This window comes from Neoarius graeffei, chromosome 1 (assembly GCF_027579695.1).
Source record: "Neoarius graeffei isolate fNeoGra1 chromosome 1, fNeoGra1.pri, whole genome shotgun sequence".
Taxonomy (NCBI): Eukaryota; Metazoa; Chordata; class Actinopteri; order Siluriformes; family Ariidae; genus Neoarius; species Neoarius graeffei.
In genome coordinates this window covers 89,516,573-89,543,395 of record NC_083569.1, presented here as the reverse complement: position 1 = coordinate 89,543,395, position 26,823 = coordinate 89,516,573, and the positions used below count along the sequence as shown (strand labels likewise).

The 26,823-nt window shown below is 42.7% G+C and overlaps 2 protein-coding genes across 13 annotated transcripts in view; both read left to right on the top strand.

Annotated features, from left to right (window-relative positions):
- The first annotated feature begins 268 nt into the window (after window positions 1-268).
- The window catches only part of LOC132867451 (splicing factor 3B subunit 2-like), an 81,530-nt gene continuing 54,975 nt past the window's right edge, over window positions 269-26,823 (top strand). For all 12 annotated transcript variants that reach the window (XR_009650744.1, XR_009650748.1, XR_009650741.1 and 9 more), the window contains exons 1-10: window positions 269-449; window positions 884-930; window positions 7,976-8,035; window positions 8,210-8,393; window positions 9,627-9,688; window positions 9,838-9,967; window positions 23,159-23,259; window positions 23,505-23,613; window positions 23,701-23,792; window positions 25,509-25,577. Coding sequence is in view for 1 of the 12 variants with exons in the window: in XM_060900665.1 (XP_060756648.1) it covers window positions 344-449; window positions 884-930; window positions 7,976-8,035; window positions 8,210-8,393; window positions 9,627-9,688; window positions 9,838-9,967; window positions 23,159-23,259; window positions 23,505-23,613; window positions 23,701-23,792; window positions 25,509-25,577 (960 nt within the window). In the remaining 11 variants the exon portion in view is untranslated. The remainder of the gene's footprint in view (window positions 450-883; window positions 931-7,975; window positions 8,036-8,209; window positions 8,394-9,626; window positions 9,689-9,837; window positions 9,968-23,158; window positions 23,260-23,504; window positions 23,614-23,700; window positions 23,793-25,508; window positions 25,578-26,823) is intronic.
- On the top strand, window positions 12,155-15,826 carry LOC132867820 (E3 SUMO-protein ligase ZBED1-like). Its single transcript, XM_060900825.1, has 3 exons — window positions 12,155-13,365; window positions 13,790-14,006; window positions 14,201-15,826. The coding sequence occupies exons 1-3, from the start codon at window positions 12,980-12,982 to the stop codon at window positions 14,228-14,230; spliced, it is 633 nt and encodes a 210-aa protein (XP_060756808.1). The 5' UTR covers window positions 12,155-12,979; the 3' UTR covers window positions 14,231-15,826.

Below are 26,823 nucleotides of genomic sequence, written 5' to 3'. Positions count from 1 at the left end.
ATACATTTTACTTACTCACTTCATATTCATGATGAGTAAGTGCTCCCAGGTGAGGTTTGTTTTGCCTGGCAACACTTGTTTTAAAATATGTTTCTGATACTTCAGTATGTGTATATTTACTGACTAAATTATATAGAATTGCTATAATTTACACAGAATATCCTCTGAGGAAATCTATCTGCTCAAACACACATTCACATTTCTGAGGAAGACTGTTGTGTGTATGCGCATGTGCGCCCCGTTCGCGTTGGCTGGACGTATGCGGAAGTTCCCATGATCCTCTGCGCCAGATCTGTGTGAATGTGTTGTGTGCAGCGCGCTGTGTGCAAATAAGAAAATAAAGATGGCGGCTGATGGAATCCCGGGCACAGAGCCGAACCCGGACCTGAACTCATGGAGCGGCCCCGAGTTACAGACCAAACTGACGGAGAGCGGAGCGCCTGTTATGGGTGAGAAAAACGAGCTCATCTACAAACAAACAACCCCCGAGTGAGTGCGCCGGTTAGCTAGCTCAGCTAACGGCAAGCAGCGCTGTATGTTAGCGTTAGAAAAACAAAACCGGCTATAGCTTGGTGTGATTTCATAACTTGCCTTGTTGCAGAATGTTTTGTCTCTCTGTATTTTATTGCGTGCGCCTGTGTAAGGCCGTGTTTTATTCCTAATGGCGCTGAGCCTGGTGTAAATGAATGAGGCGGTCCGCCATGTTTGTGTGGAAAAGCGTTAACGGTGAGCTCCAGCACAGTTTACTCAGTCCCTCAAGGCTTAAACCTCCCTTTTTCACTCACTTCCGTTTCTAATATATTCACTTCCGCTGGAGTTTTCTTCTTTTTAAGCTTTGAGTGTGTAAATGCTGAAAGTGTGCTGTGCTCTGTTCTGTCTTTAGGCCCGAGAGAAGAGTTAATAGACAGACTGAAATCCTACATGATGCAGGTAACATTTCACAAAGCCCACTTCCCACCATTTGTACTGTGCAAAAGTCTTGGGCAATTTTTTTTTAGTACAAACTTTGTTATATTACATTAATGGCATTTAGCAGATGCTCTCATCCACATACACAGAGCAGCCTGGGGTTCAGGTCAAGTCAAGTTTATTTGTATAGCGCTTTTAACAATAAACACTGTCGCAAAGCAGCTTTACAGAATCTGAACGACTTAAAACATGAGCTAATTTTATCCCTAATCTATCCGCAATGAGCAGCCGGTGGCAAGGAAAAACTCCCTCAGACGACATGAGGAAGAAAGCTCGAGAGTAGGGCTGCGTACCCAGGCCCGGCGCCAGGAACAGTTTAGTAAGGGGGCAATTAGAAATCGCAAGGGGGCAAATATTTTTTCATATAGTGTGTAGTAGTGATGGCGGTCTGACAACGTGTTTCAAACAGTTAACTGCGCCAACCACAAAACCACGGCCCCGAAGGTTGCTTTAGTCCGGGAAAATCATGTGACATATTACCAGGGCAGTTGCGCTTTATCAGCCCCCGTGCCCACCTGTTAACCCTCCCCTCCAGTTTTCTCACAGACACGCGGTACAACCGGAAAGATGCCAAACATAGACAACACACACACAAACCTACAGGCAAGTCCTTTACATTTAAAATACATACAAATAGCTCTGCGGCATGAAAACGTCAATGCAAGTCTAAGGTACTTGGCTCGGCGGCCAAAATCATAATTTAAAAAAATCAACAGACCCCGTGGCTGCACCAGTAATAGCCTTCCTGACTCACACCGAGTCAACGCTAACCACTTAATCCGCGATCCCAGTTTAGGCGTGTAGGGGACAAAACACTCTGAAGTGATGAATTTTCACCCCTGCTGCATGGGGGGGTGACGTGTTTTGACACAATCCATCCATTTTGATGCCATCTAACACACGGTCATCAGCAAACTATGAGCTAACCGCCAACACTCTCAAAACCCTTTGCCTGCGTGTACAGCGTCAGCAATGAAAGAGTAACAATGTGCAACGTAAGAATCATAACAACCAATCAGATTTGTTCTACCGTGCCAGTTTTAGTAGTGATTTTATGTGAAATGTATTTTTGTGCAATGCGCAACCACTTAATATTTCGTATTTGAAAATGCAAATTATTAGTACGTCTATAATGCATTATATTTTCATAAGAAAACAATTAAGTGATCTGAGTGTCCGTTGAGGGGGCGGGGCTGTAGCCACGAGGGGGCAACGCCCCCTTTCACCCCCCCACGGCGCCGGGCCTGTGTGTACCTAAACGTAACATTGGGTACCGGTACAGAGGTTTAGGTACAGGTCTGGACCTGTACCTGAACAATTTGACAAATTCTTCTGAACTACTTTAATAATGACAGAATCATTAATAAACTGTTGATAACTTGTCAGTATCTTTATTCAAAGAAAACCAAGCATAACTAGGTTTCAAGGTTTGTATTTGTCATATACACAATAACAGACACAGCGGTTTATTATTGGGTAATGAAACTCTTATTTTGCAACTGCCTGACCAAACTACGCTTACCAAAATAAAAAGAAAAAAAAATATATATATATATAAAAAATGAGTAATATGTATGCAAAAATGTATATCCAAAGATTGTTTTATTTCTCAAAATAATACTGTTGAGCCGGAAGCTCTGTTTTTTTCGGTTCTGAAAGTCATGTTTCCAAATCGTGTAAATCCGTTAAGATTTTTTTTTTTTTGTGGGGGGTGGCTCTCACTGTCTCACTCTCATAGGGCCAATGATTTTCTGTGATCGTGGAAAACAGATGGAAATTACGGAATTTTTATAGTGAAACATTGCTCGCGTGTCAAAATGTAACTACTGCAGAAGGCTTCCGCCCAAGCAGATGCCTTCAGTGTTGCCGGATACTGCTAACGTTTTGCACCCCAAAATATGTTCAAAACCAGCCAAAAAGCACCTGAAACCGCCCAATCTGGCAACACTGCATGCCTTTCGGGTCAAGTGATTGTGATTGGCTTGTGGCACACCTAGCCAGCCAATGAGCTGCTTGTTTACAGATTCGCTCCCCGTGTCGCAACCAGAATGGCGACCGCTTAAAAGAAATGAATGCTCTGCCAGTGGCGAGTGTGGACGTTGCGTGACTCGCAGAAGATTGTCGCCAGTCGGCGAAAAAACGACTTACTAATAGATATAAAAAATAAAAGTAATTTAAGTAAGTTTAAAATGTAATTTAAATAAAAAGTAAAGTGTTCATAAATTGAAGTTTGGAAGCGCCTCTGTTTTTGGGCTGAGGAGAAGTTTGAAAGGGTGTACCGCGATTCTGCCTTCTTGTATCGCGACACGGATCGTGGCTCTGCGTATTTCGATGCGCATATTGTTACAGCCCTAATAGATATATTGTGCAATATCTTTTAAAAAAAAAAAAAAAGGGAGAGGCAAACAAACAATGTGCAAGAATAGAGGTCGATGTACTGTGCAATGCCTTGTGCGAAATTGCTAATATAATCTGTGGCACAAAGCCTGATGGAAATATAGAGGGAGATGGTGATTATAATCCGTGGTTCAAAAGCCTGATGGCCTGGGGGTAAAAACTGTTTGTCAGTCTAGTAGTCCTTGCTTTCACACTCCTGTAGCGTCTGCCAGATGGTAGGAGTGTGAATAGTCTGTGTTGTGGGAGTGTTTGGTCCCTGATGCTCTGTGCCCTTTTTGTGTCCCGGGTGTTGGTCCTACCTCACTTCTCAGTCTCGCACTATAGTTAACTTGGGACAAAAAGTCATAAGTTGTCTCACAGCGAGAAGTGACTACACTAGAGTACTATAGGCCGCGGACTGCGCGTAGTCTTTAATTTGCGCGGCAAAATTACACAAAGCAGCAAAGACTGCCAATGCCAGCAAAGGAAAAATGGCTGACCTGATTGAGTCTTTTTGACCATTCAGAACGCTGGATCAGCCAAGCTCTTGCAATGTCTCGTGAGACTGGCGAGAGGATCTCAAATCAAAGATGGCTGATTTCAAGTTTCAGTGCGGCATTTTGCGTCTTTTCCAGTGCTAAATTTTTGTTTTTGTGGTAGGATTTACACATGTTCAGTCACAAAATAAGCAGAAATTTGGTGTAAATTTATATCGGTACAGTACCGGTACTTCATGATCCGGTATTTTGGACCTGTACCGAATCGATATTCATGGTACAGTACCGGTCTGCAGCCCTACTCAAGAGGAACCAGACTCAAAAGGGAACCCATCCTCATTTGGGCAACAACAGACATGACTATAACATTAACAGTCCTAACATAAAGTCAGCTTCGTTAATGCTATAAACCCCCCACCGACAGAAACCCAAGCGCAAAACCATTCACGACAGCTGCAGTCCTAAAGTCAGCAAGTCAGCGGCAGTCCCCAGCCACAAAAGCACCACTGCTGCCCCTTTTCCACCAAAGCAGTTCCACGGCTGGTTCGGGCCAGTACTTAGTTTGGAACCGGGTTTTCTGTTTCCACTGACAAAGAACTGGCTCTGGGACCAGAAAAACCGGTTCCAGGGTAGCACCAGCTCTTTGCTGGGCCAGAGGAAAGAACCGCTTATGTCAGCGGGGGGGCGGAGTTGTTAAGACCAACAATAGCAAGACCGCGAAAGATTGCCATTTTTAAGCGGAGAGAAGCAGCAGCTGTACAAACGCGAAGTCATCAGTTGTTGTTGTTGCTGCTGCTTCTTCTCCGTGTTGTTGTTGCTTCGATGTTCGCGCCAAGGTTTATGCAAACGCAGCGACGTAACTGACTTATACAGCGACATAATGACGTGGCTCCCCCTTAGGACCCCGAGCTATGGAAAAGCAAACTGGTTCTCAGCTGACTCGCAAGTTGAACGAGTTGTGAACCAGCACCAATACTGGCCCCGAACCAGCCCTGGAACTGATTTGGTGGAAAAGGGGTATGCAAGAGTCCAGAGCATCCTCCAGGCGCGACCCCCAACTGTCCACATGGGGCTGTCCTCCTCAGGAGCAATGTGATGAGACTCCAACCAGACACAGGACACCAGGACGGATCAGGCAGGTCCGAGGAGCAGAAGGGGTCAGCATCTTGATCCCAGGACTGACATGTAACTCAGAGGGACAGATTTGGGGGGAGAGAAAACACAGGTAGTTGGGTATGCCCAATGTCACCTGAATAAGTAGGAACAGTATACATATTGCACTGTGTACAAGCAGGGACTCTGGCAACTATGACTTCATAACTAAAAGGAGAGAGCCAGAAGGTAACACAGGCATGAGGGAGCCCCGGGACATAAAGCAGCAGCCACTACACCATCAACAAACTCGAGTGAGCAAGCGAGTGGGGGACTGACAGCATCCATACATCCCAGTTTACCAAAACACTCTGTCTGAGGACCCTCCAGATCTACTCCTTTACCTCATAAACACCATTAACACAAGGCTTGACTAAACAGATATGTTCAGCATCCTGCTGGACCGGGGACTCAAACCAGCAACCTTTTGATCCCAAAGCTGCTTCTCTATCCATTCGGCTATGGCTTACGGATATAGACTTTTATTTTCTGATATCTACATTATCGAGTCAGTTCAAAGACATGTGGTGAGGTTAACATGAGGCAGCCATGGGCTGAAGCGCCCTTGAGCGAGGCACCTAACTGCTCCCCGGGCGCTGTAGCATGGCCGCCCACTGCTCCGAGTGTGCACGCTCTCATTGCTCACTGTTAAATGCAGAGGATAAATTTCACTGTGCTTGAGTGTGCATGTGACAAAGGTGGCTTTTCAAAAACATTAGATTTCTAAACCTTAGTGCATTAGTTTTCCAGCACAGAAATAAATGTTCGAGGAAAATGTTTGCATCAAAAGAACGTACTCTGGCTGCTGCTTTGAGTATGTTATAAAACTTTTATAAAACTGCACAAATTGTACCTGAGAGACGCTGAAAGGCCCGAAGGGGGATGATGTCATGGCGACATCCGTCTGTCCTGGGAAGGGTGCTCACCTTCTGAAATCATCTCCTCTCACAATTTGTGGAGGAATGTCACGAAACTTGGCAGGGTTCTTTGTTAGATGTCAGTAATACACACATTACAATTTTGTTAAATTGGGTCACATTTGACCAGAGTTACAGCGCTTGATTGACGATGTCATGAGGGTGTGTTTTTCTTCTGAAATCAACTCCTCTCACAATTTGTGGAGGAATTTCACCCAATTTGGTAAAAGAGTTTGTTATATTACAGTTATACACGTGTTGAAATTTCGTTTAATTTGGGCAAATTTTTTACCAGAGTTATGCCCTTGATTATTAACAAACTTGTACTTTGGCAATTTCATCAAGATGTGCTTGCTTTCTGAAATCAACTTCCCTCGCAATTTTTGTCTCCTGCTGGCTGAAAGGTCCGAAGGGGGATTATGTCGTGGCGGTGTCTGATATCCATCCGCCCCAGGAACGGTACTCACCTCCTGAAATCAACTCCTCTCGCAGTTTTTGGAGGAATTTCATGAAACTTGTCAGATTTCTTTGTTGTATGTCGGTAATACACACATTGCAATTTCATTCAATTCAGTCACATTTTACCAGAGTTATGGCTGAGTTGCCAGCGGGGGATATTGTGCCCTCAGAACACTTTTTTTTTTTTTTTTTTTAAGCAAAGGGTCATCACACCCAACACTGACTGTTTCATTTATTACTGTTTGCTGCTCTTTATAGTTTTTTTTTTTTTTTTTAACATCTTAAGCATTCAGTTTCATTATTTTTGAACTCCTCTTTGCTCTACAGAAATTCTTTGCACGTGCCTAAGACTTGCATATGAAGTTTATCCTCTGAAATTAGTCCCTCACACACCTCACATTTCGAGGTTTAAACACAATCTTTTATTATTCAAGATTAAACTTAGTCTATACAGAAACTATACAACTCAAGGCAAGTTTATTTATATAGCACATTTCATACACAGTGGCAGTTCAGTGTGCTTTACAGAGGTAAAGGCAAAACAGTAAACAATAGAAAATAAAATTACATAAAATAAAGGGGGAAGAAGAGAGAAAAAAATAAGAATTAAACAATAGTAGAAATAAAATGAAGTAAAAGTTCAGTAAAAAAACAGCAGAATAAAACAGAAAAGTTAAGTAAAGTTTAAAACATGCAGAGACTGTAAAAGTTAAGTAAAGTTTAAAACGTAAAGATATTTATCAGTTAGCAGAAAGCATCTGAGAACAGCTTGGTCTTTAGTCTAGATTTGAAGCTGCCAACAGCAGGAGCATTTTTGATGTCCTCTGGGAGTTGGTTCCATAGTTGTACTGCATAGTAGCTAAAAGCTGCTTCACCACACTTTGTTTTAACAACAGGTTTTACCAGTAAATTTTTCTGCTGCGATCTGGTAGATCTGATTGGGTTAGGCCGCTGCAACATATCAGAGAGGTAATTGGGCCCTGTACCATTTAGAGATTTGTACACTGGCAGCAATGCTTTAAAGTCAATTTGAAGTTCTTTCAGTTTTTCATAAATGCTTTCAGGTCACTTTATAACGTTTCTTGCGCCTATCTGGTGGACAAGTATGAAATGCAGAGGCGCTCTTTTCTAGATGGATGAACATTCAGTTATCGAAGCGATGTACAGGGTGTCCGAAAAGTCAGGAACCAAGACGAAGAAGCAAGCTCTCTTCCTTTTCATCCAGTTTATTTTAATGCCACCTGTATGGGGGGGGAAAATAAGTGGAAATAAATAAGTACGACAACTTGTAATTTAGGTCCTGTTGGTTTTGGACACCCTGTATGTTCTCGGGAAGGTTTTAAATCCGTAGTCTTTTGATGTTCCCTTTCTTTCTGCACTCTCGGACTGAGTGTAGAGGAACCGTTTTCTTATTTTCTGACGAAATTGTTTCTTGTGAAATATATTTTGGGTCTTCTTGTTACTAAGCTACTTGTACCACAGACAGTGGCTTGAGTTATTGTTCACAGCGACAGTCTAAAGCGTGATGCTGACAGAACGGTGTAAAAGCCATGTGCGTCTTGTTTTCATCAGTGACGAACTGGAGATTGTGATTTGTTTCCTCAGACCGGTGTGATGTTGACTAAACCCAGCTTGCCCGGCGGAGACGACAAGGCCATGACGACGGTAAGGGATCTCTGCAGGCTCTTGTTTCAGATCATTGTAAGGTAGCTAACAGTTGAAAAGCAAACACTGTTTTGCTTAGCACGATGTTGGAGTGATGGGACAGTTGGGGGATTTAAAGTTATGGTGTCCAACAAGAGTACCTTTTGTCTCATGCAAATTCTCTCACTGTGTCAGATGCCAGGTCTGCCTCCCATGCCCCCAATGCCATCTATGCCTCTGCCGCCAGGCATGGGCGTGCTGCAGGCCATGGGTATAATGGGAGGACCACCTCCACCTGGCATGAGCATGGAGCCACCGGGCATCTCCTCTGGCATGGCACAGGACGACCCGCAGAAGATCGCTCAGAGGGCCGGTCAGGTATGATAAGGCCGTGCTTAAATAGATTTGAAAGAATCTGAGGAGGGGATAAGACTGTTGGGTTTTTTTTTTTTTTAAACCTCTCTGTTTGAAACACCCTTTTTCTCAGCAACTACAAATCATACCAGGAATGGACAACTTATTAATTGGTGGGCAGAGTGTCTGAAAAATATCCTGTACATAAAACATTCCAACAATGCATGAAAAGTATCAGTATTTTGGTTTAACCAAAGCAAACCTCAAAATGTAGCTAAAAGTATGTTTTAGTCTTTCAGGGCTGTGAAAAAAAACGCAGAATTCCGCGAATTTGGCCGCCAAAAATTATCATTTTAGTAAATCATCTAATTTTGCAATAAAAATTGGGGGGGGGGGTTCTTTTGCAACAATGACAGACCGGTTTACGGCATTTGCGCCATGCTTACAAACCATGGCACGAATCTTGTGCTCTTTAAACACGCTTTCGATATCAACGGTTTTGAAAAGGAGAATTTCGCGGTATGTCCGTGTCACGGAGGGACATCGTTCAGAGGGAGGACGGGAAGACCGACGATGTCAAAAACGTTTGACAAGGAAAACGGCATCAAAAATCCATGGAATTGGCGATGGCTGGAGTTTAAATTCGGTAGTGAAAGAGCACATACGGAAGATAAAAGAACCGGGGAAAGCTTACCGCATCTTGTGCCATCAGGATGTGAAGTACGGTTCTGGTGGAAGAACGCGTTTGGTTGACCATGTTAAAGGAAAAAAACATGCGGAATTGGTGAAATTGAAGCTGTCGAACTATAGATTACCAGGTAGACCATCTTGTTCACATTTTATATATTCAATTTATAATAACAATAATAAACAGTTCAAATTAAATGGCATGGTTGAGAAAATATTTGCTTTCAGGAGATGCTTCAAATCTATCAATATACACACAATCTGTTCAGCTTCTGGGGCCCTATGGGCCCCTGGCTCCTGGGGGGCTGCTCCTCCCAGACCCCCTGCTAAAATTGTTTCCTCGGATTTTGTCATTTCTATTTCACAGCCCTGGTCGTTAAACTGCTGCTGCTTGCTACAAGGAACAGTGTTGGGCACAAACTGTGTCTCTCTGAAATGCAGTTAGTGGCGTAATTTATCACAATGTCGATGTGATATTGTCTGTTTAAGATGGTTTCCTTCTTATGACCCACAATTTGGGTGCCTGCTGATGGAAGTGAGACGGATTTGTGTGTGTGTGTGGTGTTTCACGGCGATTCCAGAGTGATGGAGGAGCAGCTGAAGGAGCAGGAGCTTCTCGAGCAACAGAAGAGAGTAAGAACGTTATAACCACTGTACTCATGTACACAGGTTTTAGTTTGGTACTCTGAGACTCGGCTAAAAAAAAAAAAATGAATTAATTTGAACGTGTTCAGCGGGTTTCGTTCCCATTTCACCACTAAGCTTCTCCTGTTTGTCTCCAGGCTGCACAGCTGCTGGAGCACGAGAGGCAGCAGGAGTTGGTTAAGCTGCAGCAGGTGGGACCACCAGGCACCCGGGCCCCAGAAGCAGGACCTGCACCCAACCTGCTGCCCCCTATTCCTCCACTCAGAGGTGACTGTCTGTTCCTCCACTCCACAGTTAGAGCGGAGTCAGAATTGCTTTTTAAGCTTCTGACTGCAAAGTTGAATTCTGGGTAAAATGTTTTATTTCTGTTGCTGTTGGAGTTTGGAGATGTTTCACTGCTGCACACACCGTGTATCCTGTGTGTAAATGTTTTGCTGAGATAAAAAGCGTCCCGCGTTTTACGATTCCGGAGATTGCTGAAGTAACTGAGCAACAATATCATGTGACCACCGTGGGGTGTCTGACCTACTGTTAACCAAAACAAGTCGGTGTGGGCAAACATGGCGGACTCGACGCTCCCTCCAGCGGAAAAGAAAAGGAAAACCTGACTAGTGAGTGCAGCTGCAAGATGGAGCAAGATTAGATGACCTCATTTTTCTGGACAGATAACTAAATCATTCTAGCTAGCGCTTAGCTATCTTAGCCTGAGAATGCGTGGGCTTGACTCCACAGTAGCGAGCATGGAGTTATACACCTAATGTTTTGGTCTTACAGAGAAAGAAACGAGAACACAAAAGCAGGAACAGAGAAAAGAGAGAGTCATCTTTTGTTTCACAGATTTGTTCGCGAATGCCAACCATAAATTATATCCCTGTGACTGAAAACTCTCCGAGGTCGATGCAGAGTCACGATGTTTTCCGCACGTTGCCATCTTGGTGTGACTCAGTTCCATAGTTCTGCTAATTAGTTAAAGCTCCTCGTGTTCGGCTGTTTCCGTAGCGCCGTACTGTTTACCTCAAGGCAGGATGCTCAGTCCCAGAACAGAGGAAAGCGACCCTCAGGACAGCAAAATGATCGTTTCCTCCACATGTGAGACAGGAAAATGTCACGCCCAAATTTTTTTTTTTTAATTTCTGATGACTTTGCAGTCAGCACCTTTAACTGCATTGTTGTACATTACCTAGCCAAGATGGCTGCCAGACATATCCTGTGTTTATTCAAGTCTTCAGTTGTGTGTTAGAGAGAATTTATTATGCAAAGTAGTTTATATGTATTGGTCTGATGTACACTACCGTTCAAAAGTTTGGGGTCACTTTGAAATGTCCTTATTTTTGAAAGAAAAGCACTGTTCTTTTCAATGAAGATCACTTTAAACTAATCAGAAATCCACTCTATACATTGCTAATGTGGTAAATGACTATTCTAGCTGCAAATGTCTGGTTTTTGGTGCAATATCTCCATAGGTGTATAGAGGCCCATTTCCAGCAACTATCACTCCAGTGTTCTAATGGTACAATGTGTTTGCTCATTGCCTCAGAAGGCTAATGGATGATTAGAAAACCCTTGTACAATCATGTTAGCACAGCTGAAAACAGTTTAGCTCTTTAGAGAAGCTATAAAACTGACCTTCCTTTGAGCAGATTGAGTTTCTGGAGCATCACATTTGTGGGGTCGATTAAATGCTCAAAATGGCCAGAAAAATGTCTTGACTATATTTTCTATTCATTTTACAATTTATGGTGGTAAATAAAATGTGACTTTTCATGGAAAACACACAATTGTCTGGGTGACCCCAAACTTTTGAACGGTAGTGTAGCTTTCAAACAGGAGCCTCACATTGCCTTTAAACCGACTGAATAACTGAACGTTATGCGTATCGGTACTAGTACAGGCCTAGAGATTCATATATTTTTTTTCACCAGCCAGCCGGACTAGTTACCTTCCAAAGTGACTAGCGAAACAGAAAATCAACTCGCCAAAATTTGTTCATGTGTGAATTTTACTTCTGTCAAAAATAACGCAAAAGAGAGTAGTTACCATTGTTCATGACTAATGTGCATTTATTTCGAGACCCGAGTATTTTGATACTGTTGTTAAATACATAAATGAGAACAACACAGAGCACCATAATATAATATCAACAAATAATAATATATTGGAAAACTTGGCAACTTAGTGTATGAGTATTGAAAACAAATATACTTACTATTATGACTATAGCACCCAAAATATGTCCAACATGCTTTCTGTTAGGGCTGGGACATTAGCGCGTTAATTTCGATTAATTAATCACACAAATATCAACGCGTTAAAAAAAACGCATTTTAATCGCACACTATAACAGACACATCCTTCTGCATTAGAGCCGTGGAGAGTGGCATTACGTCTGATGGTGTACACTGCCTTCTGGAAACTCAGAAGAAGTCGTTTGGGATTTTACCTGTGGGGGCAGCACTAATGTGTGATGGAATACAGCCGGACGGAAACAGAAAAAGAACAGGAGAAGAAGAACGCCGGTTTTCAAAGGACGCTGGTTTTTGGAAGGAGAGATGGAAGAAGTACAAGAAGCGGATGAGAACGTTTTAGTTGGCCCCATGCAGGGGAAATTCTGTTATAAAATACAGGATGGGAGAGTTGATAAGAGCGTGGTCGTATGTAAATTGTGCAACAAGGAGTTCGCGTATCACCGCAGCGCATCAAGCCTGAAATACCACCTCAATGCCAAACATGTAGCAGCAAGCTTGGCAGATGGCGCGCAAGCTAACCCAACACGAACGACACACAGCCAACCCACACTACATCAACTGAGTTTCAAGGGCAAGGTCAGCAAGACCACGGCAGAGAAAATGACCAACGCGCTGGCTTACTGGGCGGCTCTCGACTGCAGACCGATTGCAGTGGTAGAAGATAAGGGGCTGGAAAAGGTACTTCAGATTGCGTTGTCTGACACCACGTATGAGCTGCCATGCAGAAAAACGATGACAAAGAGGGTCCAGCAGCTCTACGACAGTGAAAAGGGAGAGAAAGAGAATTTGTTGGAAAAAGCAGAATGCGTCGCTATTACTGGGGATCACTGGACCTCGGTCAGCAACGCAAATTACCTCGGTGTGACGGCACACTTTGTTGGCAACAAGTGGCGTCTTCACTCGTTTGCCTTAACCATCAAGAAGATCACCACAAGGCACTTTGCTGAAAACGTGGCAGAAGATTGAGTCTGTGGCAGAGGCCTGGGAAATCACACAGAAAGTCACCACAATCGGAACAGACAGTGCCTGTGCCATGACCGCTGCAATGAGACGGCTCACATTCCAGCACATGCCATGTGTTGCTCACCTGTTACAGAGGACGATCACAGTTTGCCTTGCTGACAGCGGGTTCACAGCCACACTGGCGAGATGTCGTAAGATAGTCGGGCATTTTAAACACAGCCCCTCAAACACAGAGGAACTGCACCAGGAGCAAACACAACTAGGCCAAGACAACGAGCCACTGATGCAGGACGTTTCCACAAGATGGAATTCCACCCTGTTGATGGTCTCTCGTCTGCTGAAGAACCAAGATGCTGTGAAGGCTACGCTCGCCAAACAGAAGCACAAGCTCACCATGTTGACTACTGCTGAGTGGGACGGACTGCAGAGGCTCGAAACCCTACTTTCACCATGCAGGTAAACACTCACCAACTTTCATTAATGGGATTCAAAACATTGTGATTTGACTATGAGAGTCCAGTATAACTTAAATTGCCCTTCCAAAATGTATTGTACTGAATGTTAATATCACTATGACTATAGTATAAAGTTGATACTGTTTTTAATCCACTATTAAATGGCAAAATAATTAATCACTGTAATCAGCTTTTTGGCACCTTAGGAACATGGCTAAAATTAAAAATGTTGTATGTAAACAGGATTTGCAGAAATTAATCCACGCTTTAATTACCTGTAGAGTTGACTATTGCAATACCCTTCTTTCTTGTCTTTCTCTACTCTTTAGCACATTGAATGACAGTTATGTATGATGTGCTATATACATAATATTGATTGATTGATTGATTGATTGATTGATTGATTGATTAACTATCCTCTGCAGAGGTGTGACAGAGCTCCTTGGGGGTGAGAATTATGTGTCGTGCTCAGTTGTGTTACCTGCTCTCCGCCACCTGACCCGCACCATGGAGGCCTCAGATGACGACCCAGCTTATGTGGTGAAGTTCAAGGCTGCGTTTGAAAAGGAACTGTCTCAACGCGAGGATGCCCTCAACCATGGATGGCTCAGGGTGGCAACAGCACTCGACCCTCGTTTTAAGGTAACATGTAATGGTCGTGTTTATTTTTCTCTTTTCTTGCTTATGAACCCGTTTCCTCTGCCCCCCCCCCTTCTATGGAATAACAACATGATGGAAACCATATATGACAATGAATTTCACCCAGCTTTTACACTGTAAATCTCTGACTGACAACCGACAACAAACCTGTTTCTGATTCTTACTCTGATTTTAAGGACCTAAAGTGTCTACCAAGAGGAGAGTGAGGAGAGGTGTGGACCAGCATTGAGGCACTGGTGCAAAAACAACCAGGCAGAGCCACTCCGGAACGCACAGAGGAGCCAGCAAGGAAGAGGAGCCTCCTGCTGTATAATTCAGATTCTGAATCGGAGGATGAAGATTGGCCCAAAGGAGCCCTGACCCGTTACAGGGCAGAGCCTACCATCAGTGAGAGACTGCCCACTGCAGTGGTGGTCCACTCATGAGGGAGCCCATCCACAGCTCTCTGCCCTGGCCCGCAAGTATCTGGGCAGCCCTGCCACTTCTGTCCCTTGCGAAAGATTATTCTCCCTGGCAGGTAATATAGCTCAAAAGAAGAGGGCAGCCTTGAGCTCCGAAAATGTCAACAGGCTAGTTTGTCTCAGCAACTGGCTGAAAGAGAAGGAGCAGTAATCAGTTAAATGTATCCTGAGGCCAGTTGGCCAGTTATTTTTCAAAAGGATGTTGGAAGAATTGAGATTGAGGTCAATCACTGGCACTTTTTAATGGATCACTTTATGTTGAACTGTTTGTCTTGGCCAATGTTATTCAGAGTTGGACTGAGTTTGATTTAATTTCTCTCTTATTTTTTTGTAATCATTTCAACCGTTGATAAATCAACAGTGTGTTAAAGCCTCAGAGGTAACAGAGAGATGTTTTCTAACAGGGTTTATTTACATTGCTCTGAATGTACTTGAAAGAATTGCGTTTTACAAAAAAAAAGTGTTATAGTTTACAGAAGATCTACCTATACCTATAAAGCTACCTGAATTTCTGAAATTAACTTTCCTAAATATGCTGAACTTTATGGCACTTTTTTTAATGGATCACTATGTTGAACTGTTTGTCTTGGCCAATGTTATTCAGAGTTGAACTGAATTTGATTTAATTTCTCTGATTTTTTTTGTAATCATTTCAACTGTTGATAAATCAACAAAGTGTGTTAAAGCCTCAGAGGCAACAGAGATGTTTTCTAACAGGGTTTACCTTGTTCTGAATGTACTTGAAAGTATTGCGTTTTACCCAAAAAAAAAAAACAGTTATAGTTTACAGAAGATCTACCTATACCTATAAAGCTACCTGAATTTCTGAAATTAACTTTCCTAAATATGCTGAACTTTATGGCACTTTTTTTAATGGATCACTATGTTGAACTGTTTGTCTTGGCCAATGTTATTCAGAGTTGAACTGAATTTGATTTAATTTCTCTGATTTTTTTTGTAATCATTTCAACTGTTGATAAATCAACAAAGTGTGTTAAAGCCTCAGAGGCAACAGAGATGTTTTCTAACAGGGTTTACCTTGTTCTGAATGTACTTGAAAGTATTGCGTTTTACCCAAAAAAAAAAAACAGTTATAGTTTACAGAAGATCTACCTATACCTATAAAGCTACCTGAATTTCTGAAATTAACTTTCCTAAATATGCTGAACTTTATGGCAGAATTTGCACTGGCTTGTTGATCTTGGTTTTGAAAAAAAAAAAAACATTTTGTTGATTTAAGCTTATGTATTGTCATTCAAAATCCATGTGGAAAAAATGTCTTTCTACCTGTTCTCAAGTCAGATATTTCTATGCGATTAAAATGCGATTAATTTCGATTAATTAATTTCAAAGGCTCTAATTAATTAGATTAAAATTTTTAATCGCGTCCCACCCCTACTTTCTGTATTTAACCATTTGAGAGAGAAAGCATTAGGAGCTTCATATTGACTAGGAATCAACTTGAAAAAAAATGAATTATTCCATAAAAATCGTATCGCAGCCAAGGCCTACCCTGCTCCCATGTTTGCTTATAAGTCCTTTGTCGTTTCTCCTTCTCGTACGCTTTATCGGTGGCCTTTTCCTCCTCTTCAGACCGAGGTCGCTTTGTCCCCGTCTCTGCAGGGTCTCCGCGGATCCTTAAAAAGTCTTAAGTCTTATTTTTAATATGTTTTTTAAGGTCTTAAAAAGCATTATATTTCGCTATTTTTTGAGCTATGGTATTAAATTTCACATGGGAGGTATTAAATTTCATCCGGGTAGCCTACGGTAAATGAAAAAAAAAAAAAAACCATGTGTCTGCATTTTTTTTCCGCGCTAACGTTATTTATTCAACCAGCGTCGTTTGTTATCAAGATGCTGAACAAGTAGCACAAGAGCCGTTGTGTGTCTAGCACTAGTTCTAATAGCGCAGGAACCACGCCACAGGGGGCAGTGTGTTCTTTTATCCATGTAGTAGAACCATTGAGAGTAGAGCAGACGAGGAAGAAGTGGTTGAACATGAACGGAAATGGGGAAGTGTAAGTTTCGTAACAAGTGGCTTGAGGAGCCAAAATACAAAAGTTGGCTAACAACAGCAACTTCAGAATATGAAGCGAGATGTAAGGTATGTCGGAAAGACATCAAGTTAACAACAATGGGCTGTAAAGCCCTTGACGCTCACTCGAAAGGGGAAAAGCATATGCGCTATGCTGCTAGTTGGGCAACAACAGTCCCCATGCCAATGTTCGCCTCTACGGTCACAAAAAGTGCAACGCCAGCTTTAGCGTCTCCGGGTCCCAGCACAAGTGCTCTCAGGAGCTGAAAAGAAAGAGAGTGGCATTGGAGGGGGTATGTGATAGTCTACAAAATGAAGCGGACCAGATGGCTGACAGCAGAAAATTCTGGTGGAACAAAAATGGCAACTCTAATAACAAAATCCAACACACTCAGACGTCGAGCCAAAGAAAAAAGGGAGGAGTTGGTTGGCCTGAAGGCTGACATTAAGGAGAAATCCGATGCACTGAGGCAGTTCGATCAGTAGTCAAACTTCCTTGTTTCCTCGCTGTTTATGTTCATGGCAGTACCCTACTATTAAAATATCGAGAAGGCAGTTAATGTTCTGTTTTGTTAACTGAAGATCAATTTGTTTCCTCACTGTTTACAGCAGTACCCTACTATTAAAATATCGAGAAGGCAGCTAATGTTCTGTTTTGTAAACTGAAGATGCACTTATTTATTAAAAAAAATGCTTTGAACTTAACCTAGAGTGTGCTTTTTTTTTTTACTGTACGTATTTGTTCCGCGGTAGTGGTCTTAATTTTTATACTCAGTGGTCTTAAAATGGTCTTAAAAAGTATTATTTTTGCTGGTCAGAAATGTGCAGAGACCCTGCTCTGGCGGTTTCTGTACACCTTTCAGAAAATTCCACATCTGCCAAAGCTTCATTGCGATGTAGATGAAACAACAAAAACGCGTGTTTAAATGGACGATAATGTGGCCACATCTATTGAATTTGATAACGTCATTACTGCGATATTCAACGAGATGCGTTATATGCATGCGCAGTAGTGAAAAAACTGACAGCCTGACTCGTACACTATATGATTCGGAATTCTTCGGTATTTTCCGTCCTGCCGATAAACACATCGATGAACACAGACACGGCACACGCTTAATATGTGGCGGCTTTAGTTGGCGGTGTGTCTGAATCTTCGCTTCATATTTTTTTTATTTTTATTTTCAACTAGCCAGCCGGGCTGGCTCGTGACAGGAATTACCCGCCAAATGACAAATTAAGTCGCCTTGGGCGACCGGACCACCGCGACTTTTGAGCCGTGCAGTAGCATGTCAGATGTGATCTGATGTTTAGTACATATGATCCACAAAACAATAAATAAGTAATGATTCTCTAAACTTGAATTCACTCCTGATCTGATGTGGTTCAGTTCAGTTAAATGTTGGGTTTAACAGCCCTGAGTGGAGCAGAAGCGCGAGCATTACGGGTTTCTTCTTTAGTTAGCGTTAGCCCCTGCTACCTTTCTAGCATAACCAGGTTTCATGCTGCTCGTGTATTTCATTGCAGTGTCTCAAATTTTGCACATGGCAGTGCTTTTGTGGAGATTTCCTGATGAGCTTTTATTAACTGTCAATGTTCAGCTTAAGACGCGGGGATGAATTGCAGATTTCTCACTTGCTTTCTCTGGTAAGTAGTAGAGCGTATGCTGATTGTCTTTAATAGCAACCTTTTCCTTTTCAATTCAAACCAGATCTAGGTTCATATATCAATGTAGCTATATTGTAGATGGCTGCATAGGTTTTTTTTTTTTTTTTTTTTCCTGTTTGAATTGTCAACTCAGTTTCTTTCAATCAATCAAATTTTATTTATATAGCCCTTTACAATAACCAAAAGGTACCCAAAGTGCTTTACATCAAAGCCATAAAACAGAACATAAAAACACAGGTTTTGACTGCGGAAGGTGCCACCGTGCTGCAGATTACCAGAAGCCTTTCAGAAGTACATGAAATAAAACAGACTAAACGAAGCACCCCTCAAAAATAAGACTCCCCTAGTCAGGATTGTATGCCAATCTAAAAAAGTAGGTCTTCAACTTGGATTTAAAAAGGCCGGGATCAATAGTGGTGCGGATGTCGGGGGCAGATTGTTCCACAGTCTGGGAGCCGTGACAGCAAAAGAACGATCACCCCACTGTTTATATCTCGACCTTGGAGCTTCTAACAGAAGCTGACCCGAAGAACACAGGGCCCTACCATGATCACGAATAGTTAAAATCTCAGACAGGTAAGAGGGAGCCAGGCCATTGATGGCATTAAAAACAAACAGAAGTTTAAAATCAATTCTAAAACAGACTGGAAGCCAATGGAGTGACGACAACACAGGAGTAATGTGTTCACGTCTAGGCGTGCTTGTTAAAAATCAGGCCGCAGCGTTCTGTATAAGTTGAAGACGTAAAATTGAAGACTGGCTGAGGCCAACATACAGGGCATTACAATAGTCCAGTCTCGAACTGATAAATGCATGAATTGCCTTCTTGAGATCCTGCCGACTAAGAAACGGCTTCGCTTTGGCCAAGAGACGAAGTTGAAAAAAGCTCGTTCTAACAACAGAACTAATCTGTTTATCAAATTTAAGCCCACTGTCAAACGTTACCCCAAGATTTTGTACAAATGGTTTAAAAAAGGGGGCCAGAGTACCAAAATTTGTTGTAAAAACATTTGACGTGGGTGACGTGCCAAATAAAATACATTCTGTTTTGCTGTCGTTCAAATGCAAAAAGTTCCGTGCCAGACACTGCTTTACGTCAGTAATACAAGCCAGTAACTTAGTAAGCGCCGTATTTTCATTTGGTCTCATGGGCAAATATATCTGCAAATCATCAGCATAAAAATGAAAAGACAGATTGTGTTTTTTTTTTATAATTGATCCCAGAGGTAACGTACAAAGAAAACAGAATCGGGCCGAGAATAGAGCCCTGTGGCACCCCACAAGAGAGGGATGCATATGAAGAACAGAGGTCGCCAATCATCACAGCGAAGCTCCTATTTGCCAAGTATGACCTAAACCATTGGAGAGCAGTGCCACGAATGCCAACATACTGCTCTAGGCAAGACACAAGTTTCTTTGTATAGCGCTTTTAACAATATTGTCGCAAAACAGCTTTGCAGAAAATTTAAAGGCTTTAAACACCTCAGCTAATTTTGTCCCTAATAAATTTGTTTATCCCTGATGAGCGAGCCTGTGGCGACGGTGGCTAGGAAAAACTCCCTCAGATGACACGAGGAAGAAACCTCGAGAGGACCCAGACTCAAAAGGGAACCCATCCTCATCTGGGTGATAAGCTGGCGCGATTTTATAAATAAAAAGCTTCTATAATGGTGTTCTATATAGTCAAAGTATTACTATGTAACCAGGAAATGAATTATAGTATAACACTCTGAGGTCCTGGGCCTGTCAGACGCTCTGTGGCAGTCTGATAAACCTTGACATTTTTAAGTGTTTCATCCAACTAAAAACATCCATGCAAAAGTGACACACATGGTTATATTCTGGACGCCCTCAGCAATATGAGAGTAAGTGAATGTAATGAAATTTGTCTTTATTTCAATTAAGTGCAAACACAACCTTACAAAAAACTATTTTCAGAGTCTTCAAACCTTGTAAAAAAAAAAACACTATAAATATATCTACGCAAGACTTTTGAAGTCTGAACCTTGTAAACATAGGTGTTGGCTACGTAAAAGTAAGAACAGCATTCAGAAATTTTCTGTAATTTCAATACTAATTGTAGAAACTTCAGACTATCTATTACCCTGTCCACACTAGGGATTTTGTACTGATACGATACTACTTTCGTACCGCAACACCTGTCCACACTAGCAACTATACCGGTACTGTAGCGGTATAACTGTATCGGTACGAAACCCACAAATGTATGGGTTTCGTACCGGTACAGTATTGGTACTGTAGTGCTTCGCTGTAGTGTGGACAGATGAAGCGGCTCTGTATCAATACAATGAGCATGCGAAAACAAAACGACCGTGGAGCTACATGGAGCAAAGAAAGGGGGGAGAAAGGGAGCGGGGGAGGGAGGGGGAAAGAGGGAGGAAGAAAGGAAGAAGAGGGGAAAAGGGAGGGGAAGAGAAGGAAAGAGGGAGGGAGAAAGGGAGGAAAGGGAGGGGAGGGAGAAAGGGAAGGGAGGGGAGGGGAGGGGAGGGGGGAAGAGGGAGGAAGAAAGGAAGAAGAGGGAGAAAGGGAGGGGAAGAGAAGGAAAGAGGGAGGGAGAAAGGGAGGGGAAGAGAAGGAAAGAGGGAGGAAGAAAGGAAGAAGAGGGAGAAAGGGAGGGGAAGAGAAGGAAAGAGGGAGGAAGAAAGGAAGAAGAGGGAGAAAGGGAGGGGAAGAGAAGGAAAGAGAGAGAAAGGGAGGGGAAGAGAAGGGAAGAGGGAGAAAGTGAGGGGGGGAGAAAGGGAGATTCGTTTTCTTTGTTTCTTTCTCAACTGCCTCGCGCGTTTTATACGGTTCGACTGAATAAATGACCACCAGAAATACAGACTGTACATTGACAACAAAAAAGCACACACGCGTTGTTTCATCCGCCATATTCTCGGAAGGAAGTTACTCGGTAACCACGGAAACATTTCGCGCACGCGCATTTCAACTTCCGTGAAAGAAAACCGCAAACATTTCTCGCTAGTGTGGACAGATGCACTAAACTGTACCGGTATACTTTGTATCGATACAGTTATACCACTTTCGTACCGGTATAAGTGTGAACACAGCTTATGTTTTCTTCAAAGCCAGTTGGCCTTTCAAATGAATATTGATGAGGTAGGTGTAATTCACCTGTAATCCCCCCCCCCCCCCCCCCCCCGTCACTGTCAGTAGTCCATTTGTCAAAGCCCCTGGCCCCTGTACCTCCCTGCCCCCTCCCACACCTCTCTGCTTGGAAAGTTACTGCAAAGAAAAGAAGCCCTAAAAGCCAGAGCTGCATTTCATAATCTTATGCACGGACTATAATAAATCTAATGTTAGCAATGAAGATAAACTATGTCTATGCAGGGCATGTTGATTTAGGTAACTAATTACTGTAAATCAGTGAAACAGTTTGGCAACAGAAAAATGTTTTCAAAACTTGACGAAAATAACACGGCACGTTTCGATCAACTAGTTCTTTCTCTTCAAAGAGCACCTCCTATCCTAACAACCCACTAACCATCAAACATGCACTCACTTCTTACTCTGATTTCCTGTGTTTTACTGTAGCTTGATTTTGTTTTTCTCAATTGTAAGGTCGCTTTGGATAAAAGCGTCTGCTAAATGTAATGTAGCTCTCCCTATACGCTAACCGAAAAAGCATGACAACAACCGCTAGTGAGACATCTTCCTTGCATTAGCCATTCCTCAAAGTTTCTCAGTTGGTATGGAAACAAGTGAACATGTGCGCTTGTTTATACCGGTGAAATGGGGCGTGTTCTCACCTCCCCTTGCTACACAATGAGCGAATGACGACACTGATGTTCCATGCGCTTAACATGTGAATAGCTGAAGGGTGTGTCGTTAAGAGGCTGTTGAGATATATAAAAATTTTTTTTTTTGAAAACTAGAAGATTCAAGGTTTCTAGTGGTGTTACTTGAATGTTTCTAGCACAAAAACTCGCGGAGCTTCAGACGTGTGTTTGGAACAGTCCAAAAAGTCCCCCCGGGGGGACCACAACCTCAGTGTTAAATATGAAGTCTGTTTGAAGTTATCAACTGTTGGAGACTTGAGTACGACTGCAGTCCTAAAGTTCTCATGTCAGTTGTAGTCCTCAGCCATCATAGCAAAACTGTAAGTGTCCAGAGCATCTTCCAAGTGCGACTTTCGACTGTCCATGCGGGGCCGTCCTCCACAGGAGCGATGTGATGAGACTCCAACCAGAAGTAGGGCATCAGGCAGGTCCGAGGAGCCGAAGAGGTCAGCATCTCCATCTCAGGAGATCGAGATGTGAAGACACAAGTTGTTGGGTATGCCCGGTGTCACTGAATGGTTAAAAACAGTATACGTTTTGCATTGAGTGTAAGCAAGGACTCCAGCAAGGCTAATTATGACAGTCGGGAACCACCCGAGCTGATGATCACATCATCAGCTTTTCTTTGGCTAATTGGACACGAGGTACACCAGCACTCTTGCCAGAGCACTTGGGGGGGGGGGGATTAGGTGCCTTACTCAAGGGCACTTCAGCCAGTCCTGCTGGTCCAGGGAATCGAACCAGTGACCTTTTGGGCCCAAAGCTACTTCTCTAACCATCAGGCCACAGCGGCCAACAACTATGATGGTATAACTAAAAGGGAGAGCCAGAAGGTAACACAGACATGAGGGAGCCCCAGGACATAAAGCAGCAGCCACTACACCATCAACAAACTCGAGTGAATGTGTGATAGCCGGGGGGTGACAGCATCCATACATCCCAGTTTACCAAAACACTATGCCTGAGGACCCTCCAGATCTACACCTTTACCTAATTAAAACAAAAAACAGCTAGTAACAAAAGGCTATTTTTACATTAGGTATGGGCGCAAACACAATCTTCTCAATTTGTAAATTTTTCTAGCGGGACAAAAAAAGCTACTTGCTTGAAATAGTGAGCTGAGCTATAAATTTCATTCACCTCTCACCATCTCAACACTTCTTCTTGTAGCCTTGATAACCAGTGGCCCACCCCCTCCAGGCGTTTCCATGGTACCGCAGAGCAGTCAGAGGCAGAGAGTACCACCTCCACCTGGAGAAGATGCGAGAGAGGTATGACCTGCTCTTTTATGCTTCACGAAAATGGTTTCATCGCTGCACCAGTGTGTTCTGGCTGTTCTGCTTGCATGACACTACAGCAGCTTGACACGAGCCAGTGCAGTGCATGATGGGATTTTATGAGTGTTCTGGGTCTTAACTTTTGGAAATGACATGAAAGTCGCAGGTCTTAATGTAAAAATAACTATTTTGTTCTTTGCTGATCCAGATATTTTATCTCTTGTATGTTGCGTGATCAGGCGTGGCAGAGTGATGATGTGGGAGTCGGGCCGAAGAACCCTCAGGCTCTGGAGAAGATCCTACAGCTGAAGGAGATCCGACAGGAGCAGCTCACCGCCGCTCCTACAGGTGAGAACGCAGTGAACGCCCTTGAGCCGAGCAAACTGCTCCAGGAAACTGAAGGGTTAACACTGTGTGTGTGTGTTGTGTTCTCAGAAGAGGAAGATGACGACACGGCCGATGTGGACATGAACAGCTCTCGTCCGTACTCGGATGATGAAGAAGAAAGCACACTCTCTAAAAAAGAGGTGAGTTTTACCAGCAGTCTTTCGTTTCATTCTCTGTAGTCAGTAGAAAGGTTTATTGTACAGTTAGGTCCGTATATATTTGGACACTGACACATTTTGTTTGTTTTTTTTACCTGTTTACTGAAACCTATTCAAGTTATAGTTATATAATGGACATGGACCTAAAGTCCAGACTTTCAGCTTTCATTTGAGGGTATCCACATTAAAATTGGATGAAGGGTTTACGAGTTTCAGCTCCTTAACATGTGCCACCCTGTTTTTAAAGGGACCAAAAGTAATTGGACAATTGACTCAAAGGCTATTTCATGGGCAGGTGTGGGCAATTCCTTTGTTATGTCATTCTCAATTAAGCAGATAAAAGGCCTGGAGTTGATTTGAGGTGTGGTGCTTGCATTTGGAAGATTTTGCTGTGAAGAAAACATGCGGTCAAAGGAGCTCTCCATGCAGGTGAAACAAGCCATCCTTAAGCTGCGAAAACAGAAAAAACCCATCCGAGAAATTGCTACAATATTAGGAGTGGCAAAATCTACAGTTTGGTACATCCTGAGAAAGAAGGAAAGCACTGGTGAACTCATCAATGCAAAAAGACCTGGACGCCCACAGAAGACAACAGTGGTGGATGATCGCAGAATAATTTCCATGGTGAAGAGAAACCCCTTCACAATAGCCAACCAAGTGAACAACACTCTCCAGGAGGTAGGCGTATCAATATCCAAATCTACCATAAAGAGAAGACTGCATGAAAGTAAATACAGAGGGTTCACTGCACGGTGCAAGCCACTCATAAGCCTCAAGAATAAAAAGGCTAGATTGGACTTTGCTAAAAAACATCTAAAAAAGCCAGCACAGTTCTGGAAGAACATTCTTTGGACAGATGAAACCAAGATCAACCTCTACCAGAATGATGGAAAGAAAAAAGTATGGCGAAGGCGTGGTACAGCTCATGATCCAAAGCATACCACATCATCTGTAAAACATGGCGGAGGCAGTGTGATGGCTTGGGCATGCATGGCTGCCAGTGCACTGTAAAAAAAGAATAGTTGAGAATACTTGAAATTTCAAGGCAACCGTCTGCATTAAGAATTTTATGTTTTGCCAATGATGTGCCCATGATAATCCAAACTATGATAACACTTGTTATCTTTATTAAGAATTCTTAATTAAGTCAATTTTCAATTCCTCATTCTGCCAACATAGATTTCTCTTTTTGCTGAACAGTGGCATTCACAGTAGTACAAAAAGGCAATTGAGGTTATCACAAGTTTTTTTTTTTTTTAGATATTTTTTTGGGGCTTTTTTCACCTTTATTTGGATAGGACAGTGTAGAGACAGGAAATGAGCAGGAGAGAGAGACAGGGAGGGATCGGGACATGACCTCGGGTCGGAATCGAACCCGGGTCCCCGGATTTATGGTATGGCACCTTATCCACCCGAGCCATGAACTTCAACTGGAGAGATAACCACATTGCCCAGCCCTTGCATTTGGGAGAGGAAACCCCGTGTCTTGGTCATTAAGAGCATGCGCTGAATAAACACCTGTGGCAATTATGTATTTTCAATTCAGATTATTCACTATTGTATATTTACACATCATTGAGGTGCACCCTATCAGTTTGATGTGGATTTTTCTGTTCGTTAATAATTATTCATATTTTCTTGTCCATTCAATTGTGAATATGGAATAACTTGAACAAAGCGTAATTCTATTTTTTACAGTGTGGCACTGGGTCACTAGTGTTTATTGATGATGTGACACAAGACAGAAGCAGCCGGATGAATTCTGAGGTATTCAGAGACATACTGTGTGCTCAAATCCAGCCAAACTGTGTTTAGCAAAACACATACTGTCTAAAAATAAAAACACAACATATTTAGATCAGTATTATTTTTCCCCTCTTCAGTATTATTTGATATTTTGTTTTTAATAATAAAAAATATGATAATGATTATGTTCACTGTATTGTTAATATTATTAGTGTTTTATTATTTATTGTTAATATTTAATTTAATGTTAATTTATTATTATTTATTGTTAATATTATTAGTGTATCTCATCTCATCTCATTATCTCTAGCCGCTTTATCCTTCTACAGGGTCGCAGGCAAGCTGGAGCCTATCCCAGCTGACTACGGGCGAAAGGCGGGGTACACCCTGGACAAGTCGCCAGGTCATCACAGGGCTTATTAGTGTATTATTAGTGTAATTATTATTGTTATTATTATGTATTCAGTTATTTATTTGGCATGTGGTGCTTTTTGTATTGTCTAGAACATACATAAGATGAGCATATTATAGCAGCAAAATAGAAGCACAATCATTTGAATGCAGCAAAACTTTTCTCCCAGCTACTCTGATTGGTCAGATTGCCCGCCAATCCAACGCTGGCGGATAGTTGTGATTGGCCGACAGTCGTGGCACAAATGGAACGCACTGTACAGGATTTGAGCGAGCACTGGTGAAACTGAGCGAGCGCGACAGAGATTACGGAGCGAGCGGAGGAGATTGAAAGCGAGCGCGCAGAGGGCTGTTGTTGCGCACAGAGATTCATTAACCCCTCAAAGTATAATTTATGTGCTCGCTCAAAACACGTTTCTGCGCTCAATATCGGTCTTCTGTTCGCTCAAAACAGGTGCCATGCGCTCAATGTTGGTTTTCTGTTCGCGCATAAATGAGTCTCAAATGGCATTCCATACTTGGGCATTTAAAGATGTCATCCCGCGGCACGAAGCGGAAGAAAGCCAAAGACTGTCCGGGGCAGAAGAAGATTACTTCTTTCTTTTTCAATGTTGACAGACAATTTGTTACAATTTCCCTCTCAGATAGCCTCAGAATGTCCCATTGGAGCATTTTTCAAAGGCTTTGCACGGCGGGGGGACAACCGGCACCATCCCCCCCCCCCCCCCCCCCCCCCCCCCCCCCCCGCTTCGCCCCCCCCGCCATGGTGAGCGCCCTCATACTAAATTTTTCTAGAAAAAACCCTGAACTTGTCCGACATAAAGGATCACTTGTCGCGGACAACCGTTAATGTCGA